Source organism: Embiotoca jacksoni, unplaced genomic scaffold, assembly GCF_022577435.1.
Source record: "Embiotoca jacksoni isolate LCO1_2020_lvr unplaced genomic scaffold, fEmbJac1.0.p SCAF_104, whole genome shotgun sequence".
Lineage (NCBI taxonomy): Eukaryota > Metazoa > Chordata > Actinopteri > Embiotocidae > Embiotoca > Embiotoca jacksoni.
This window is the reverse complement of record NW_027185235.1, coordinates 553,772-574,781: the sequence shown is the minus strand read 5'-3', so window position 1 is coordinate 574,781 and position 21,010 is coordinate 553,772. Positions and strand designations below refer to the sequence as shown.

The window sequence follows — 21,010 nt, the reverse complement described above, 5'->3', positions numbered from 1 at the left end:
ACAAATACATCCAGTAAAAGATCTGTCTTAAAATCAAGTGCGGGGATAAAGACTGAATAAAAATGTATTGTTGTTATGTTTATATTTATCCCTTCACATTTACATTACTTCGTTTTTACATATCAAATTTGATTAATTTCAACATGTCTTTGCTCTGAACCTGTCATCACCAGAGTGCGCTGTTGCTGGTACTGTTTAAAGTACATCAGTGTCTGATATGGGAGGGTTCTATCAGGTTTCTGTTTAATGAAGCCCCCAAAACATCTTTTAAAAGACACTCAAACGTTTAATTTTCCATCCAGCCATTATCTACACCCACTTTATCCTGAGTGGGGTCACAGGAGGGCGGAGCCTATCCCAGCTGACTGAGAGAACTTAGAGAGAACCCACAGAGAACCTAGATAGAACTCGGAGAGAACCCACATAGAACCTAGAGAGAATCCGGAGAGAACATAGAGAGAACCCACACAGGCATGAGGAGAACAAACTCGCCCCAGACGAGGTTCGAAGCCGGAACCCAGAACCTAGAACCCAGAACTTCACCACTTTACCAACGAGGAACGTTTCCTTTAGTTTCCATCCAGATGTTCGGTCCATAAATCAGTTACACAACAGTTCATCAGATTATTATTATTATTATTATTATTTATTTGTTTATTAACCGTCCAGCTCACTGGCGGTCAGCTGCTGTAGAAAATATAAAAGCAGGTCGAAATCATCTGCAGCCCCAAACACGTCTGAGGTCAAAGGTCAAACCGAGCTCTCCTCCTGCAGCAGCAGGTCGACGGCAGCCTCCACGTCCTCCACCACGTGACTCGGCTCCACCAAATCTGGCTCCAGGACCAGGTCCCGGTGACCGTGGAACACCGTCTCTGTGACGCCGCTGTTCTTGTCGCCAGGCAATGGCGAGTGAGGGTTATAGACACCTGTGCACACCTGAGGGCAGGTAGAGAAGACGTGTTAACAGTTGGGAGCAGCTGTTGGTGTCCGAGGTCGGTGAATGTATCGCACTGTTGCAATCTCTCCAAAAGCTTTTATTGTGAAGGGCTGAAAATGCTGTTGCATGGTTTTATGTTTTAATTTTGTGTCCAGCCCATCTGAATATTTCCATCTGTGATACATTGGACTGGTTTAAAGAGAACCATCTGACTGATGCAATAAAAGGATGAAAATAAAACAAATTATCTACGTACCAGTAGGGAGCGACATTGAGCAGCAGACAGCAGATCCTCTTCCATCATCACAGGACTCCCTGTTCCCTGGGCAACCAGCTTGGAGGTGTTTGTCATGGCAGCGTGCTGGTGAGCCAAGTAACGGTTGTACACATTAGCGCCATAGATGTCCGTCATTAGGTTGTCCCTAAGCAACAAAAACAAGGAAGTTTGGTTATCGGACTGTACTGACGGTGTTACAGACGATCAGACGTTGTTACTGACGTTACAGACGATCAGACGTGTTACTGGCGTTGTTACAGACGATCAGACGTTGTTACTGACGTTACAGACGATCAGACGTTGTTACTGACGATGTTACAGACGATCAGACGTGTTACTGACGTTGTTACAGACGATCAGACGTTGTTACTGACGATGTTACAGACGATCAGACGTGTTACTGACGTTGTTACAGACGATCAGACGTTGTTACTGACGTTACAGACGATCAGACGTGTTACTGGCAGTGTTGCTGACGATCAGACGTTGTTACAGACGATCAGACGTAGTTACTGACGATGTTACAGACGATCAGACATGTTACTGACGGTGTTACAGATGATCAGACGTTGTTACTGATGGTGTTACAGACGATCAGACGTTGTTACTGATGGTGTTACAGACGATCAGACGTTGTTACTGATGGTGTTACAGACGATCAGACGTTGTTACTGATGGTGTTACAGACGATCAGACGTAGTTACTGACGATGTTACAGACGATCAGACGTGTTACTGGCGTTGTTACAGACGATCAGACGTTGTTACTGACGCTACAGACGATCAGACGTGTTACTGACGTTACAGACGATCAGACGTGTTACTGGCGTTGTTACAGACGATCAGACGTGTTACTGACGTTACAGACGATCAGACGTGTTACTGGCGGTGTTGCTGACGATCAGACGTTGTTACTGACGTTGTTACAGACGATCAGACGTTGTTACTGACGATGTTACAGACGATCAGACGTTGCTACTGACGATGTTACAGACGATCAGACGTTGTTACTGACGATGTTACAGACGATCAGACGTTGTTACTGACGATGTTACAGACGATCAGACGTTGTTACTGACGATGTTACAGACGATCAGACGTTGTTACTGACGATGTTACAGACGATCAGACGTGTTACTGACGTTGTTACAGACGATCAGATGTGTTACTGATGGTGTTACAGACGATCAGACGTTGTTACTGACGATGTTACAGACGATCAGACGTGTTACTGACGGTGTTACAGACGATCAGACGTTGTTACTGATGGTGTTACAGACGATCAGACGTGTTACTGACGGTGTTACAGATGATCAGACGTTACTGATGGTGTTACAGACGATCAGACGTGTTACTGACGGTGTTACAGATGATCAGACGTTGTTACTGATGGTGTTACAGACGATCAGACATGTTACTGACCTTGTTACAGACGATCAGACGGTGTTGCTGACGATCAGACGTTGTTACTGACGGTGTTACTGATGATCAGACGGTGTTACTGACGGTGTTACAGACGATCAGACGTTGTTACCGACGGTGTTGCTGACGATCAGACGTTGTTACTGACGATGTTACTGACGATCAGACGGTGTTACTGACGGTGTTACTGACGATCAGACGGTGTTACTGACGGTGTTACAGACGATTTGGTTACCCAACAGCGTAGACGGTGGTGAGCTTGCGGTTGTGGTTCTGGCGCCGGAGCACCTGCTCGGCGTACTGGTACGTGAGCAGGCCGGGTTTTCCCAGCAGCGCCTCGTACTGCAGCTGTCGACCTGTCAACTTCCTGTAGACTGACTCCAGACACAGCAGGAACATCCCATGACCGAACCTGCGGCAACACAGCAGGGTCACGTGTCAGCAGCGATATCAGGGAGTCCCGCCCTCCACCTGACAGCCAACAGCAGGTGTCTAGTTGTTACCGTGGTGATGGAGCCTCGGCCATCCACAGCAGGTCCATGTTGCAGGCGAGGACGGGCAGCTGGGTCGACAGCTGGGTGTCGTACTCACAACCAGGTCTCCCATTGGTCAGGAGCACGTCCATCAGCAGCTGCAGGTTGGTCTCCCATCTGATTGGCTCCCCAAACAGAATGATCGCTATGGCAACACAGAAAATCAGTGAGGAAATTCACCAGAGTGAAAGCAAGTAAATATAAACGATAGGTAGAGGGCGCTATCACCCATCTGTTCAGCGCCCCCCGGTGTCTACAGTCTGACAGACGTTAGGTTAGGTTAGGTTAGGTTAGGTTAGGTCGTTACTTTATTAATCCCAGAGGGGAAATTTGTTTGCTCCAGCAGCATACAGGAAGCAACAGATAATAATAGAATAATAGAAAGCAATAAAATAGCAGTAAAATAGCAGTAAAAATATTAAACATAAAATGCACAGTATATACAGTACAGTATATATCTATATATATTATATACAAACAACCAAGAAACACAGACAACAGTGTTATTGTTATGTGATAGATTTTGCCAGAGGTGAGTTATTGTATAGTCTAATTGCGGTCGGCAGGAATGATCTCCTGTATCAGGAATGATCTCCTGTATCTGGAATGATCTCCTGTATCAGGAATGATCTTCTGTATCAGGAATGATCTCTTGTATCAGGAATGATCTCCTGTATCAGGAATGATCTCCTGTATCAGGAATGATTTTCTGTATCTGGAATGATCTCCTGTATCTGGAATGATCTCCTGTATCAGGAATGATCTTCTGTATCTGGAATGATCTCCTGTATCAGGAATGATCTCCTGTATCAGGAATGATTTTCTGTATCAGGAATGATCTCTTGTATCAAGAATGATCTCCTGTATCAGGAATGATCTCCTGTATCAGGAATGATTTTCTGTATCTGGAATGATCTCCTGTATCTGGAATGATCTCCTGTATCAGGAATGATCTTCTGTATCAGGAATGATCTCTTGTATCAGGAATGATCTCCTGTATCAGGAATGATTTTCTGTATCTGGAATGATCTTCTGTATCTGGAATGATCTCCTGTATCAGGAATGATCTCCTGTATCTGGAATGATCTCCTGTATCAGGAATGATCTCCTGTATCTGGAATGATCTCCTGTATCTGGAATGATCTCCTGTATCAGGAATGATCTCCTGTATCTGTCCTTGTGACAGCAGCTGGAGGAATCTTTTGGAGAACGTCCTCCTCTGTCCCTGCAGCAGGTGGAGAGGGTGGTCAGGATTATCCAATATGGATAATAGTTTAATAGTTACCTTGTATCTGGGGGAGACTCTGCAGAGGAGAGGACTGAAACAAACAAACAAACACAAAAACAAACAAATAGTGAGCACATTCCGTTCAGTTAAACATCAAAAATATTTATAATAAATCAGGAAGTTAGAAATAAAACTGCCTCTGAAGTTCGTGTTTGTAAAACCACCAAACTTGGACAGAGCGATATTATTGTTGTAAAGTCTGAGGCAGCCCTGGAACTATGGGCGGAGCCAGTGGGGAAATGTTAGTGATACAACGTGGACACTCAGGTGAGCTGATGTTTTCTGAAACTGATCGGCTGGATGTTCAAGGTCTGACAGCAGAGCTCTGAACGAAGAAACATAAATATCAAGACATTAAACTGAAAATTGTTTTCTGTTATGAAACATAATTTATTGAGTGAAACAGTTTTGGTGCCGACGGTTGCTGTGAAGCAGGAAGAGTAAGAGTTTGAAGGTCGTGTTCATTTCAGTCTGATTGGTTCTAAAAAAAACAAGTTAATAAAGAGACACAGACGACGTCCGTCACAGATTCACTCTCAAACAGGAGTTAAACCTTAATTCAATGCATGCTGAGAACTGTAAGTCGATGCACATAAGCTAACGATGAGTTTACTAATCAGACGAAGAGATTGTTTAATAAAAGTGATGATGAGATTTTACAGAACAGTTAAACATCAACTGTGACATGTTCACTTTAGTTTTCACTTTAAATGATCAGTTCGTAAGGCGGGCTGTTTGTTTGTTTGTTTGTTTGTTTGTGCTGCAGAACATGTATGTTCCTGTTTTTACTGTCAGACCTGGACTCCATCACCATGTTAAACTGGTTTAAATGTTCAGTTCAGTCTTTAACACATCTGGAAGTAAAAGTTTGACTAAAAGAATAAAAAGCATCAGCGTGAGTAACAACAGCTTTATTGATCTGTAGATGATTTATTGATGCTCAGGTATCAACTGTTATCAATAAGACTCTCTGTCACTGGTTTTAAACAAGAGCTCAGCTGCCTGCAGAACGTTTACAGTCTATTTACTAATGATGGTTCAAACCACAACTGGATCTAAACTTTAAAGGCTCGTCTGCAGTACTCACAGGTGAAGTGGGCTTCCTGTTGTGGTCCACCATGTCCAGCAGGGGGTGCTGCTCTCTGAGCTGCTCGATGGTCACCACCTTCTGAAAACCATAACTGAAGAAGACAGCTAAGGAGTCCAACACTCAGATCAGACTTTAAAAAAGGGATATCACAGATTAAACAGCTGATCAACCAGCTGACTCACTGATCAAACAGTTTATCAAACAGCTGATCAACCAGCTGAATCACTGATCAGTCTGAATGCAGATGAACCTTGGTGACCTCATTAGTGCATATTATGAAACATATATTGAATTGTTTATATTTTCTGTTTGAATCATTTAATAAACTTTAATATTTAGAATCAACAGTAAACGTGTGTTTAATATTTCACATGATGTCCTTATGATGCTTTTTGTGTTAGACTTTTAAAACTCTGATCTTTGAGTCGATCTAAAGGGCGACATGTTGCAGATTAAAATATCAGGGTGGCGTTAAATCATGAAGCAGTGATGTCATCAACCATCAGTGATGTCATCAACCATCAGTGGGGTCATTAACCATCAGTGATGTCATCGTTGGTTTGTGAACGTTATGAATCCTCCAGTTCAGATTCTGTCCGTCACCATCTTGATAGTTCGGAGCGGTTTGGAGCAGGAAGTGACCATATTTGGACGAGCTGGGGGAGGAGCCAGCGGTGGATCTGACCGATCTGATCGGAAACCTGACGATACTACGTCCCGCCCACCGATAGCTGTAACCAGACTGCACCACAGGCCTGTCAATCAAACAGACACGCCCCCAAAAACAGGTCTTCTTGAATCTTCTTTTCTAATGAATGAGGGATTATTTTCAGATGGACCTCCAGAAAACTAATAAGAAGGAGTGACTTTAGCTAACAACACCGAGATAACTGATGGACACATTTTATTCACTTTGGATTTGATGAGAGAAGTTGAATGGGAGTCTATGGAGCCGGAGGCTTTTTGGAGCCGACCTCTAGTGGCACTCGCTGGTATTGCAGCTGAAGACACTTCTGGATCAGAACCATTTTACAGACCTGAAGCTACGAACTCTTTTATAAACAGTTTGTGGAGGTAATACACACAGAGCTGACTTGACCAGGTCAGGGGTCAGAGGTCATCTGTGAAGGATACGTTTGGGCGATGTGGGTGACCGGTCCCTGGCCTGACACCAGGACGCATTTGTCATGGAAACTCTTCATCATTTGCAAAGGACTGTGGGAAAGAACCACCTGCTCCGGGGCAATCTACAGAGAGACAGGTCACATGACTGTGTCGGCCAATCAGAGCACAGCAAAACATTAAACACACAACACAATGAAATAAATAAACATGTCGAAAAAACAGCTGGTTCTGTTGTAAGGTTCTATTATAAGGTTCTGTTGTAAGGTTCTGTTATAAGGTTCTATTGTAATGTTCCATTGTTAGGTTCCGTTATAAGGTTCTGTTGTAAGGTTCTGTTTTGAGGTTCTATTGTAAGGTTCTGCTGTGAGGTTCTATTGTAAGGGTTTATTTTTAGGTTATATTGTAAGGTTCTATTATAAGGTTCTGTTGTGAGGCTCTGTTATGAGTTTGTATTGTCAGGTTCTGTTGTAAGCTTCTGTTGTAAGGTTCTGTTGTACGGTTCTATTATGTTCTGTTGTAAGGTTCTGTTGTAAGGTTTTATTGTAAGGTTCTGTTGTAAGGTTCCGTTGTAAGGTTCTGTTATAAGGTTCTATTGTAATGTTCCATTGTTAGGTTCCGTTATAAGGTTCTGTTGTAAGGTTCTGTTTTGAGGTTCTATTGTAAGGTTCTGCTGTGAGGTTCTATTGTAAGGGTTTATTTTTAGGTTATATTGTAAGGTTCTATTATAAGGTTCTGTTGTGAGGCTCTGTTATGAGTTTGTATTGTCAGGTTCTGTTGTAAGCTTCTGTTGTAAGGTTCTGTTGTACGGTTCTATTATGTTCTGTTGTAAGGTTCTGTTGTAAGGTTTTATTGTAAGGTTATGTTGTAAAGTTCTGTTGTAAGGTTCTATTGTCAGGTTCTATTGTAAGGTTCCGTTGTAAAGTTCTATTGTAAGGTTATGTTGTAAGGTTCTGTTGTCAGGTTCTATTGTCAGGTTCTGTTGTAAGGTTCCGTTCTATGGTTCTGTTGTAAAGTTCTGTTGTCAGGTTCTTTTGTAAGGTTCTATTGTAAGGTTCCGTTCTGTGGTTCTGTTGTAAAGTTCTATTTTAAAGGTCTGTTGTAAGGTTCTATTGTGAAGTTCTATTGTAAGGTTCTGTTATGAGGTTCTATTGTCAGGTTTTATTGTAAGGTTATGTTGTAAAGTTCTGTTGTCAGATTCTGTTCTCAGGTTCTCTTTTAAGGTTCTGTTATGAGGTTCTATTTTACGTTTTTATTATAAGGTTCTGTTATGAGTTTCTATTGTAAAGTTCTATTGTAAGGTTCTGTTGTAAGGTTATATTATAAGGTTCTATTGTAAGGTTTTGTTGTAAGGTTCTATTGTAAAGTTATATTGTAAGGTTCTGTTGTAAGGTTATATTATAAGGTTCTATTGTAAGGTTTTGTTGTAAGGTTCTATTGTAAGGTTCTATTGTAAGGTTCTGTTGTAAGGCTTTATTGTAAGGTTCTGTTTTAAAGTTCTGTTGTCAGGTTCTGTTCTAAGGTTCCGTTGTAAAGTTGTATTGTCAGGTTCTGTTCTGATGTTCTATCTGTCCTACCTGGACGTCCAGCAGGTGAGACAGCTGCTGAGCCTTGTCGTGTTTCTGACAGCTTCCTGCGTTGGTGACGAACACGACAGGAAACAGGAAGTTGTTGTTTTGATCGACAAGTTTCCTAAAAGCTCGTCGAGCCGCCGGAATCACAGAACCTCCACGGAGGAGGACACCATCCACATCGAAGAGGACGCCCACCTGACGGAGACACAGAGAGAGACAGACAGACAGAGACAGACACAGGTTTATGTCCATTCAAACAAAGTGAAATTTTAAAGCCAATCAGTCATTAGTTTGAGTCCAAGTCCTCATAGTCCAGGTCCCTCAGAGTCCCCCAGGTCCTCAGAGTCCGCCAAGTCCCCCCCCCCTCACCTGTCTCCTGGTGCTCAGGTGTCGGACCGTCTCCTTCAGGACTCTTTGACACCACATTACTCCGTCTGTCCTCCGACAGTCTGCTGCTGCTTTATACCACCCAGCTGTGATGTCACCGAGGCGGGGCTTCAGCCTGACAGTCCCTGATGTTTATTCATCAGTGATGACACGGAGCCTGATGTTGGTGTTATCTGTTGTCATTTTTGTTGGTGTCTGTCAGCTCTTGTTTGTTCTGGTTGTGTTGTTGTTTCTTTGTTATTGTTGACCCACAGAGACACTCAGCAGGAGGAAATAAAGCAGACTGACCCTTTAAAAAATCAGTTTGTGCTGCAGAACTTTATCCAATAGAACCAAACACTGATCAAAGATCAACAGCTGATCAATACCTAATCAACAGGTGGAGTTACATGACTGAGTCTAAAGATGAGTCTAAAGCCCCACCCACACACCCACCCACACACACACAACTGATGAGATGCAGCTGACACTTCTCTCCTCACATGACATCACGTGCAGCATTCAGCTGTTAATCAGCCAACCACATGTTGCAGAGGGCCACCAATCTACCAATCAGCAGGCAGATTGGAACCACGAGACAGACAGCGACAGAGACAGAGACAGAGATGATACAGACAGACATAAGACAGACAGACAAGAGACAGACATGAGCTCGACAAAGACAAGAGACAGACAGAGACATGAGACAGAGACGCTGCTGTTGGAGCGTCTCCACACTGACAGAACCTGATGTCTGTTGGAGAACGTTAAAGAACCAAGAACATCTGAAGGAACCACAAACTCAACTGAAGGTTTTAATGAGAGGAGCAGTACAAAAGATTTACATCTAGAGACAGACAGACAGGTGGGGGACAGACAGGTCAGAGTCCCAGCAGAGTTCTTGCTTCTTGACTTTGAGCCTGAAGAGTCTCGCTGGCGTAACGTTGCAACAACTCCATCTTCTTCCTCCTGACCAGAGCTTCCTCCACCTGGGACAGACAGGTGGGGGACAGACAGGTCAGAGACAGAGAGACAGGTTTTCTTTATTTTGAAATGTGAGGACGTCTCTGCTCTGCGAGGACGTCTCAGCGTGTGTCTGACTCACCTCCCTCTGCGAGGGAACAGGTACGTGTGCGATGAAGGTGACCCCGCCCTCCTCTCCCTCCTGCTCCTCCCGGCTCTCCTCATCATCAGGCTGAACATACACACAAAAACAAACGCACATTGACCTCAAATACAGAACTCATCAGAACAAAAGAACAAGGAACCACGTTCTGTTCTCTGACTGAAGGTCAGAGGAACCTGCTGTTAGAACAGAGGAACCTTCCTGTTAGAACTCTGAGGAACATTCCTGTTAGAACCCTGAGGAACTTTCCTGTTAGAATCCTGAGAAACCTTCCTGTTAGAACCCTGAGGAACCTGCTGCTAGAAACCTGAGGAACCTTCCTGTTAGAACACAGAGGAACCTTCCTGTTAGAACTCTGAGGAACCTTCCTGTTAGAACTCTGAGGAACCTTCCTGCTAGAACCTTCCTGTTAGAACCCTGAGGAACCTACTGTTAGAACACCGAGGAACCTTCCTGTTAGAACCCTGAGGAACCTTACTGTTAAAACCCTGAGCAACTTTCCTGCTAGAACCCTGAGGAACCTGCTGCTAGAAGCCTGAGGAACCTTCCTGTTAAAACACTGAGGAACCGTCCTGTTAAAAGCCTGTTAGAAACAGATGAACCTTCCTGTTAGAAACCCTGAGGAACCTACTGTCAGAACACTGAGGAACCTTCCTGCTAGAACCCTGAGGAACCTGCTGCTAGAACCCTGAGAAACCTTCCTGTTAGAACACTTAGGAACCTTCTTGTTAAAACCCTGAGGAACCTTCCTGTTAGAACCCTGAGCAACTTTCCTGCTAGAACACTTTAGGAAACTTCCTGTTTGAACCCTGAGAAACCTTCCTATTAGAACCCTGAGGAACCTGCTGTTAGAACCCTGAGGAACCCTCCTGTTAGAACTCTGAGGAACCATCAGAATCACAGATCAGATCAAAAGGGGGTGTGTGAGGTCAGCTAAAAGCTGATTGGCTGAGAGAGTTGGTTCACCTCCTCGTTGTGGACGGTGTAGATGCTCTCCTCTTCATCCTCCTCTTCCTCCTGTGGTTGTTTCTCTCCAGACAGACGAGACTCCTTCTCTGTTCTCCACTTCTGCACCGCCTCCAACATGGCTATATAAACACACACACACACACACACACACACACACACACACACACACACACACACACACACACACACCTTTTTATTTCAATCTGACATTTCTGTATTATAGTCCCCAATCACCATCATCTCTCCAGATTATCATCATCACCTTCAACATCATCACCTCTCCAGATTAGAGATAATATCACCTTGTTTCTCGTACTGCGTCTCCAGAGGAAGCAGCACGCCGTCATCTTCGTCCCTGTAGCCGTAATATTCTGCGTCCACGTCCTTCATCAGCTCCGCCCTCGTCTTCCTCAGTGCTGGGGCAGCTGGAAGTCATATGACCAGTTAGGACCAATGACCAGAGGGTCTGATGTGAAACAGGAAGTGATGCAGATATAAAGCAGGAATACGTACGCTCCTTCTCGAACAGCTCTCGGACTCCCGGCAGGTCTCTGGCTGCTCCGAAGTATTTGTAGCCGCGGTTCCCCGGAACCTCCTTCCCCTCGTGGTCCAACATCCTCGGGCCGAAGCGCTGGAACAACACAAGTCTCCATCAGCAGGTCGTCATGGTAACCATCAACAGGTTGTTGTGTATTGTTGTATGATGTTCTTGTTGTATGATGTTCTTGTGTATTGTTGTATGATGTTATTGTTGTATGATCTTCTTGTTGTACGATGTTCTTGTTGTGTATTGTTGTATGATGTTCTTGTTGTGTGATGTTCTTGTTGTGTATTGTTGTATGATGTTCTTGTTGTGTGATGTTCTTGTTGTGTATTGTTGTATGATGTTCTTGTTGTGTGATGTTCTTGTTGTGTATTGTTGTATGATGTTCTTGTTGTATGATGTTATTGTTGTGTATTGTTGTATGATGTTCTTGTTGTATGATGTTCTTGTTGTGCATTGTTGTATGATGTTCTTGTTGTATGATGTTATTGTTGTATGATGTTCTTGTATGATGTTCTTGTTGTATGATGTTATTGTTGTATGATGTTCTTGTTGTATGATGTTCTTGTTGTGTATTGTTGTATGATGTTATTGTTGTATAATGTTCTTGTTGTGTATTGTTGTATGTTCTTGTTGTGTATTGTTGTATGATGTTATTGTTGTATGATGTTCTTGTTGTATGATGTTATTGTTGTATGATATTATTGTTGTATGATGTTATTGTTGTGTGTTGTTGTATGATGTTCTTGTTGTATGATGTTCTTGTTGTATGATGTTCTTGTTGTGTATTGTTGTATGATGTTATTGTGTATGATGTTATTGTGTATTGTTGTATGATGTTATTGTTGTATGATGTTATTGTGTATTGTTGTATGATGTTATTGTTGTATGATGTTCTTGTTGTGTATTGTTGTATGATGTTATTGTTGTATGATGTTCTTGTTGTATGATGTTATTGTTGTGTATTGTTGTATGATGTTATTGTTGTATGATGTTCTTGTTGTGTATTGTTGTATGATGTTCTTGTTGTGTATTGTTGTATGATGTTCTTGTTGTATGATGTTCTTGTTGTATATTGTTGTATGATGTTCTTGTTGTGTATTGTTGTGTGATGTTCTTGTTGTGTGATGTTCTTGTTGTGTATTGTTGTATGATGTTATTGTTGTATGATCTTCTTGTTGTATGATCTTCTTGTTGTGTATTGTTGGATGATGTTATTGTTGTGTATTGTTGTGTGATGTTATTATTGTATGATGTTCTTGTTGTGTATTGTTGTATGATGTTCTTGTTGTGTATTGTTGTATGATGTTCTTGTTGTATGATGTTCTTGTTGTATATTGTTGTATGATGTTCTTGTTGTATATTGTTGTATGATGTTCTTGTTGTGTATTGTTGTGTGATGTTCTTGTTGTGTGATGTTCTTGTTGTGTATTGTTGTATGATGTTCTTGTTGTGTATTGTTGTATGATGTTATTGTTGTATGATCTTCTTGTTGTATGATGTTCTTGTTGTATGATGTTCTTGTTGTGTATTGTTGTATGATGTTCTTGTTGTGTATTGTTGTATGATGTTATTGTTGTATGATCTTCTTGTTGTATGATGTTCTTGTTGTATGATGTTCTTGTTGTGTATTGTTGTATGATGTTCTTGTTGTGTATTGTTGTATGATGTTATTGTTGTATGATCTTCTTGTTGTATGATGTTCTTGTTGTATGATGTTCTTGTTGTATATTGTTGTATGATGTTCTTGTTGTGTATTGTTGTGTGATGTTCTTGTTGTGTGATGTTCTTGTTGTGTATTGTTGTATGATGTTATTGTTGTATGATCTTCTTGTTGTATGATCTTCTTGTTGTGTATTGTTGGATGATGTTATTGTTGTGTATTGTTGTGTGATGTTATTATTGTATGATGTTCTTGTTGTGTATTATTGTATGATGTTCTTGTTGTGTATTGTTGTATGATGTTCTTGTTGTATGATGTTCTTGTTGTGTATTGTTGTATGATGTTCTTGTTGTATGATGTTCTTGTTGTATATTGTTGTATGATGTTCTTGTTGTGTATTGTTGTATGATGTTCTTGTTGTGTGATGTTCTTGTTGTGTATTGTTGTGTGATGTTCTTGTTGTGTATTGTTGTATGATGTTATTGTTGTGTATTGTTGTATGATGTTATTGTTGTATGATCTTCTTGTTGTATGATGTTCTTGTTGTATGATGTTCTTGTTGTGTATTGTTGTATGATGTTCTTGTTGTGTATTGTTGTATGATGTTCTTGTTGTATGATGTTCTTGTTGTATATTGTTGTGTGATGTTCTTGTTGTGTATTGTTGTATGATGTTCTTGTTGTGTATTGTTGTATGATGTTATTGTTGTATGATCTTCTTGTTGTATGATCTTCTTGTTGTGTATTGTTGGATGATGTTATTGTTGTGTATTGTTGTGTGATGTTATTATTGTATGATGTTCTTGTTGTGTATTGTTGTATGATGTTCTTGTTGCATGATGTTCTTGTTGTATGATGTTCTTGTTGTATGATGTTCTTGTTGTGTGATGTTCTTGTTGCATGATGTTCTTGTTGTATAATGTTCTTGTTGTATGATGTTCTTGTTGTATGATGTTCTTGTTGCATGATGTTCTTGTTGCATGATGTTCTTGTTGTATGATGTTCTTGTTGTGTATTGTTGTATGATGTTCTTGTTGTATGATGTTCTTGTTGCATGATGTTCTTGTTGTATGATGTTCTTGTTGCATGATGTTCTTGTTGCATGATGTTCTTGTTGTATGATGTTCTTGTTGTATGATGTTCTTGTTGTATGATGTTCTTGTTGTGTATTGTTGTATGATGTTCTTGTTGTGTATTGTTGTATGATGTTCTTGTTGTGTATTGTTGTATGATGTTCTTGTTGTATGATGTTCTTGTTGTATGATGTTCTTGTTGTGTATTGTTGTATGATGTTCTTGTTGTGTATTGTTGTATGATGTTCTTGTTGTATGATGTTCTTGTTGTATGATGTTCTTGTTGTATGATGTTCTTGTGTATTGTTGTATGTTATTGTTGTATGATGTTCTTGTGTATTGTTGCATGATGTTCTTGTTGTATGATGTTCTTGTTGTGTATTATTGTATGATGTTCTTGTTGTGTATTGTTGTATGATGTTCTTGTTGTATGATGTTCTTGTTGTGTATTGTTGTATGATGTTCGTGTTGTATGATGTTCTTGTTGTGTATTGTTGTATGATGTTCTTGTTGTATGATGTTCTTGTTGTGTATTGTTGTATGATGTTCTTGTTGTATGATGTTCTTGTTGTGTATTGTTGTATGATGTTCTTGTTGTATGATGTTCTTGTTGTATGATGTTGTATGATGTTCTTGTTGTATGATGTTCTTGTTGTGTATTGTTGTATGATGTTATTGTTGTATGATGTTCTTGTTGTATGATGTTCTTGTTGTGTGATGTTCTTGTTGTGTATTGTTGTATGTTATTGTTGTATGATGTTATTGTTGTATGATGTTCTTGTTGTGTATTGTTGTATGATGTTATTGTTGTGTATTGTTGTATGATGTTCTTGTTGTATAATGTTCTTGTTGTGTATTGTTGTATGTTATTGTTGTATGATGTTATTGTTGTATGATGTTCTTGTTGTGTATTGTTGTATGATGTTCTTGTTGTGTATTGTTGTATGATGTTATTGTTGTATGATGTTCTTGTTATATGATGTTCTTGTTGTGTATTGTTGTATGATGTTCTTGTTGTGTATTGTTGTATGATGTTATTGTTGTATGATGTTCTTGTTATATGATGTTCTTGTTGTGTATTGTTGTATGATGTTCTTGTTGTGTATTGTTGTATGATGTTCTTGTTGTGTATTATTGTATGATGTTCTTGTTGTATGATGTCCTTGTTGTATGATGTTGTTGTATGATGTTATTGTTGTATGATGTTGTTGTATGATGTTATTGTTGTATGATGTTGTTGTATGATGTTATTGTTGTGTATTGTTGTATGATGTTATTGTTGTATGATGTTATTGTTGTATGATGTTATTGTTGTGTATTGTTGTATGATGTTATTGTTGTATGATGTTATTGTTGTGTATTGTTGTATGATGTTATTGTTGTATGATGTTATTGTTGTGTATTGTTGTATGATGTTCTCGTTGTGTAATAAATACCACGTAGTCGGGTCCTCCGAGCTCTCTGATCCGAACCTCCCAGTGACCTTTTTCTCTGAGCAACTTATTGATCTCATCGTTCAGATCCCGAATCCTGAACTCACCGAGACCAGCTGGAGGCAGAGAGACGGGTCAGGGACAGAGAGACAGGCCAGGGACAGAGAGACAGGCCAGGGACAGAGAGACGGGTCAGGGACAGAGAGACGGGTCAGAGATAGACAGAGAGACAGGTCAGAGATAGACAGAGAGACAGGTCAGAGACAGACAGATGGGTCAGGACAGACATACAGGTCAGGGACAGAGAGACAGACAGTTCAAAGACAGACAGACAGGTCAGGGACAGAGAGACAGGTCAGAGATAGACAGGTAGACAGGTCAGAGACAGACAGACAGGTCAGGGACAGACAGACAGGTCAGGGACAGAGAGACAGACAGTTCAGAGACAGACAGACAGGTCAGGGACAGAGAGACAGGTCAGGGACAGAGAGACAGGATCCAGGTCTAAACTCACCGTTCTGGATCTGAGCGACTTTCTTTGAGATCTCACTGATGATCTGAAAAAAACCCACAGTCAACAGTTACTATTACTACTACTACTGCAGTACTACTACTACAGTACTACCACATCTCATGTGATGAAGGTGCTGGAGAGGCTGGTCTTGGCCCACCTCAGGCCGCTGGTGAAATCTTCTCTAGACCCTCTGCAATTTGCGTACCAGCCTCATGTGGGAGTGGACGATGCCATCATCTACCTGCTGCAACGAGCTCAGTCTCACCTGGATGGAACCGGTGACTCTGTGAGAATCACTTTCTTTGATTTCTCCAGTGCATTCAACACCATCCAACCACTGCTGCTGAGGGAGACCCTGTGGGTGGTGGAGGTTGGGGTGGTGGTGGGGGGGTGGACACGTCCACCGTCTCCTGGATCACTGACTACCTGACAGGCAGACCACAGTTTGTCCGTCTGGACAGTGTGCTGTCTGATACGGTGGTCAGTGGTACTGGAGCTCCTCAGGGAACTGTTCTGTCTCCTTCCTGTTCACCTTATACACCACTGACTTCCAGAACAACTCAGAGTCAAGACATCTGCAGAAGTTCTCTGATGACTCTGCAGTGGTCAGTGTATAAGGGATGGACGGGAGGAGGAGTCAGTGGTCAGTGTATAAGGGATGGACGGGAGGAGGAGTCAGTGGTCGGTGTATAAGGGATGGACGGGAGGAGGAGTACAGGGCAGTAGTGGAGGACTTTGTGGAGTGGGCGGGAAGGAATCACCTGCTCCTGAACGTGGCCAAGACCAGAGAGATGGTGGTTGACTTCAGGAGGAAGACGTAGTTCTTCTACGTACTACTACTACTGCAGTACTACACTACAGTACTACTACTACTGCAGTACTACTACTAATACCGCAGTACTACTACTACTACTACAGTACTACTACTACAACTACTGCAGTACTACTACTACCGCAGTACTACGACTACTACCGCAGTACTTCTACTACAACGTGAACTACAGCGTGTACTACAGTGTGTACTACAGCGTGTACTACAGCGTGTACTACAGCGTGTGCTACAATGTGTACTGCCTGTGAATACCTGTCGTCTCCATTTTTCAGCTTTGGGAAGTTCACTGCACTCTGAGGCCAGAAAAGGTCTCCTCTCCTACAGGCAGACAAGTCAAAGAGAGAGAGACAGGTCAGAGAGACAGACAGGTCAGAGAGACAGACAGTCTTCAGTAGTACCTCACCTTGACTTTTCCCTCCTCCAGCTGAGCCTGTCTGAACCGGGCCAGGGCCGTCCTGAGAGACACAGTAGAGGGACATGTTACCCACAAAACAACAGAACAGAACCACACAGACCCCAGCAGAACCAGACAAAACCGAACCCATCAGAACCACAGATCCCAGTAGAACCACAATGGAACACAGGTGACCCAGTTCAGTGTGACGGCTGCAGAACTCGTTCAGATTTAAACTAAAACAGAAACAGTGAAAAATCTGAAACTTTAATATCTGAGTCACTAAACTTCATCCACCTGACAGGTCAGCCTCGTCACCGTGACAACTGACCAGGTGAGCTGAAGACTGCAACTATAAGAGTCTCTCTAAGACTTCAAATTACAGTTGAAGCTCGTTGTGTCATTGATCCATCGCCTGTTACAGACAGACAGACAGGCAGACAGACAGGCAGACAGGCAGGCAGACAGGCAGACAGGGAGACCGTTTATAAACAGAGGGACTCACATGGCCTTCTCAGCGTTCCTCGCCTGTACAAACACAAACAAACAAACAGCAGTTACAACTGAAAACTCTTCAGCTGATTTATTTATACATGAAAGTAAAGCGACCTGCTCCCACCAGACTCCATTTAAGAAAATCAGGCGTTTTATGTCAGATGGAATCAATAATGAACACAATACAATGAAGACTTTTCTGTTTGCTGTGAGTTTAGACTCGCAGTGACTTTAACCTTATTTTAATTTGGGACTTCTTAAATCTTCAAAAAGTAAATCTTTACCTGAAATTAAACACGGAGAAATGAGTCTAATTAAAACTTCACGTCATGAACTGAACCTTCAATAAAACTCACTGAACATTAAGTTTGGAGCGGGATAGTTCGTGTCGCCGGCTCCCACCAGACTCCACTCAACATTCTGTCACTTTATCCTGGAGAGTGTCTCCGAGCACTTCGGACGGTCAGTGAAGAGTTTGGTCTCATCACTGATGGTTTCGGAACAGTTCGGCACACAGTAAATGAGCACCAAACTTTCCATCAGCTGACTATTCATTCCTACCTACCTACCTAACGGACCCGTTTCCTCTCCGTGAAGCTAACAAGCTAATGGGATTAGCACGCTGCCCGTCGCTGCTCACCATCTCCGCGGCTTCTCTTTCAGTCCCGAACCCGAAGAAACCTTTAATGTAGTCTGTGGAAGAACCGAACCGAGTCCGAACCACCAACACACGCACACTCGTAACAGGAAGTAAATCACCCAATTCTTCTGCTGTTTCCGGTTTCCTGGCGTCTTTGCTGTCACACTACTGCCACCTACTGGAGGAGCCCGTTGAAATATCATGTAATAAAATAAAATACTCAAAAAATAATTTAAACCACTAAAATCTGGATTCCATGTGGACAGGAACTCCTCGACTTTCTCTGAAAGTTCAACAGCAGCCGAGCGAACTGAACCTGATGATGAAAACCAGGTGATGTGGCTGAAAGCTCCAGAAATGCTGCAGGAGACTTATTGTCAGATAAATGTCTGAATCACAGCTTCAGTGTTTTATTGAGACTTATTTTCCTGCTTGATGTTTCCTGGAGGGAATAAACGTGACACATCATCTTAATAAACTACTGACATATTAAAAATAAACCAGTTTATTCAGTTTATATCAGTTTGACTGCTGATTGGTTGAAATCTGAGAGCATGAAGTGAGTTTGATTTGTTGATCATCACTTTATGGATTAAACACGAAAGCACTGTTCTTGTTCCATTGCTGCTCATCTGTTCCACTCGGCCGGTTCTCTGGGGAATGCGGTGAGAACTGTTCTCCTGAGTGAAGAGGAACGTGTCTGTGCTGTGAAGTGATCAGACTGAATGCCTCCTCAGGACTTTATTTTCAGGTTAAACTCAGTCTGTGTTACAAACAAAGGACATTTTTCGCTCTACGTGACATTTTGTACAAAAATAACATTTGGATCTTTTGTGAAAACTTTCTGCTCCTCCACGATTAAAATTTTTGTTTTGAAAAAGGTGTTTTATTGTTGTTATTGTTGGTGTTAGCGAACATGTAACGTGAGTAATTCATGTTCATTTTGTCGACTGCTGTGACCGGCTCTGATTTCTTGTTCGTCTAGCGAGCCGATTGGCTGTTTGCTGGAACCAATCACATTTCTCTCAGACAAACTTAAATAAAGTTAACTGGAAGCGCCCCGCCCCCTTTGGGCTGAGGGAGGGCTTGACTTTTTGTCTTTTTTTTTTACCCTCAGGCAATCAGCTGGGCAGAAAGGATTCTGATAAAAAGCTTCGTACGTGGTGACACTGCTACCAAACTAAAAACACAGATTCTGACTTTCCTTTGAAAAGAAGAGTGTCTTAGTGTCCGCCCCTCCGCCTTCCTCCACCCGCTCTGATTGGCTGCTGCGAGGCTGACTGACAGGCCTCCGGACCAATGAGAAGAGGAGGATCGGAGGGAATGAGAAGAGAAAGCAGAGGTGTGGGATGGTGGGCGGAGTCAGGTGGGTCAGCTAGGCGGTAGCTTCGATGGTGCACTCCTTCGCCAGGTGACCTGACTTCCCGCAGTTATAACAGTTCAACTCCGATGCTTTGCTGCAGTGAACCGCAACATGGCCGACCTCCCCGCACCTGCAGGGACATGGTTATACTGGTCATACTGTTTTATACTGGTAAAACTAGTTATACTGGTTTATACTGGTCATACTGTTTTATACTGGTAAAACTAGTTATACTGGTTTATACTGGTTATACTGGTCATATTGTTTTATACTGGTTTATACTGGTCATACTGTTTTATACTGGTAAAACTAGTTATACTGGTTATACTGGTCATACTGTTTTATACTGGTAAAACTAGTTATACTGGTTTATACTGGTTATACTGTTTTATACTGGTAAAACTAGTTATACTGGTTTATACTGGTTATACTGGTCATATTGTTTTATACTGGTTTATACTGGTCATACTGTTTTATACTGGTAAAACTAGTTATACTGGTTTATACTGGTTATACTGTTTTATACTGGTAAAACTAGTTATACTGGTTTATACTGGTCATACTGTTTTATACTGGTAAAACTAGTTATACTGGTTATACTGTTTTATACTGGTAAAACTAGTTATACTGGTTTATACTGGTTATACTGGTCATATTGTTTTATACTGGTTTATACTGGTCATACTGTTTTATACTGGTAAAACTAGTTATACTGGTTTATACTGGTCATACTGTTTTATACTGGTAAAACTAGTTATACTGGTTTATACTGGTTATACTGGTCATATTGTTTTATACTGGTTTATACTGGTTATACTGTTTTATACTGTTCATACTGGTTATACTGGTTTATACTGTTTTACACTAGTCATACAGGTTTATACAAATTTATACTGTTCATACTGGTTGTACTGGTTTATACTGGTTACTCTTCATACTGGTTTATACTGGTCATACTGTTTATACTGGTTATACTGGTTTATACAGGTCATACTGGTTACTCTTCATACTGGTTTATACTGGTTGTACTGGTCATACTGTTTATACTGGTTTATACTGTTTATACTGGTTATACTGGTCATACTGGTTTATACTAGTAATATAGGTCAGACTGATTATACTGGTCATATTGGTTTATTGTGGTTATATTGGTTTATACTGGTCAAACTGGTTAGACTGGAGGGTTAGCTGTAGCATTAGTTTACCTGTAGCATTAGCTTACTAGTAGCATTAGTTTACCTGTAGCATTAGTTTACCTGTAGCATTAGCTTACTAGTAGCATTAGTTTACCTGTAGCATTAGTTTACCTGTAGCATTTGACCTTCTCGCAGCACTTCTGGATGTGTCCGAAGCCGCC

The 21,010-nt window shown here is 41.5% G+C and overlaps 3 protein-coding genes across 5 annotated transcripts in view; all 3 read right to left on the bottom strand.

Annotated features, from left to right (window-relative positions):
- Positions 1-697: 697 nt before the first annotated feature.
- LOC138213986 (haloacid dehalogenase-like hydrolase domain-containing 5) lies at positions 698-8,879 on the bottom strand. Its single transcript, XM_069175336.1, has 9 exons — positions 8,612-8,879; positions 8,246-8,437; positions 6,681-6,793; positions 5,544-5,637; positions 4,454-4,487; positions 3,139-3,313; positions 2,871-3,047; positions 1,194-1,359; positions 698-936 (listed from the first exon to the last, which is right to left on the bottom strand). The coding sequence occupies exons 1-9, from the start codon at positions 8,666-8,668 to the stop codon at positions 751-753; spliced, it is 1,194 nt and encodes a 397-aa protein (XP_069031437.1). The 5' UTR covers positions 8,669-8,879; the 3' UTR covers positions 698-750.
- Positions 8,880-9,410: 531 nt separating this feature from the next.
- Positions 9,411-18,409, bottom strand: isy1 (ISY1 splicing factor homolog). Its single transcript, XM_069175592.1, has 11 exons — positions 18,291-18,409; positions 17,661-17,683; positions 17,165-17,216; positions 17,014-17,079; positions 15,930-15,972; positions 15,419-15,531; positions 11,217-11,334; positions 11,006-11,128; positions 10,701-10,822; positions 9,714-9,803; positions 9,411-9,597 (listed from the first exon to the last, which is right to left on the bottom strand). The coding sequence occupies exons 1-11, from the start codon at positions 18,291-18,293 to the stop codon at positions 9,490-9,492; spliced, it is 861 nt and encodes a 286-aa protein (XP_069031693.1). The 5' UTR covers positions 18,294-18,409; the 3' UTR covers positions 9,411-9,489.
- A 368-nt stretch (positions 18,410-18,777) lies between these two features.
- Positions 18,778-21,010, bottom strand: part of cnbpb (CCHC-type zinc finger, nucleic acid binding protein b) — a 4,124-nt gene continuing 1,891 nt past the window's right edge. For all 3 annotated transcript variants that reach the window (XM_069175575.1, XM_069175579.1, XM_069175565.1), the window contains 2 exons: positions 20,961-21,010; positions 18,778-19,783 (listed from right to left, as the gene is read on the bottom strand). The exon at positions 20,961-21,010 is cut by the window's right edge and continues 149 nt beyond it. In XM_069175575.1, the coding sequence (XP_069031676.1) occupies positions 19,666-19,783; positions 20,961-21,010 (168 nt within the window). In that variant the 3' untranslated portion in view covers positions 18,778-19,665. The remainder of the gene's footprint in view (positions 19,784-20,960) is intronic.

Bases quoted from the DNA above. Each gene is read 5' to 3' on its own strand.
- LOC138213986 (XM_069175336.1), bottom strand. From the start codon at position 8,668: ATGTGGTGTCAAAGAGTCCTGAAGGAGACGGTCCGACACCTGAGCACC. The intron at 8,438-8,611 runs GTGAGGGGGGGG...TGTCTCCGTCAG, and splicing joins ACCTGAGCACCAGGAGACAG to GTGGGCGTCCTCTTCGATGT. The intron at 6,794-8,245 runs GTAGGACAGATA...GTCTCTCTGTAG, and splicing joins CTCACCTGCTGGACGTCCAG to ATTGCCCCGGAGCAGGTGGT.
- isy1 (XM_069175592.1), bottom strand. The intron at 17,217-17,660 runs GTGAGTCCCTCT...TGTGTCTCTCAG, and splicing joins AGGAACGCTGAGAAGGCCAT to GACGGCCCTGGCCCGGTTCA. The intron at 11,335-15,418 runs GTATTTATTACA...GTGTTGTTCCAG, and splicing joins TCGGAGGACCCGACTACGTG to CGCTTCGGCCCGAGGATGTT.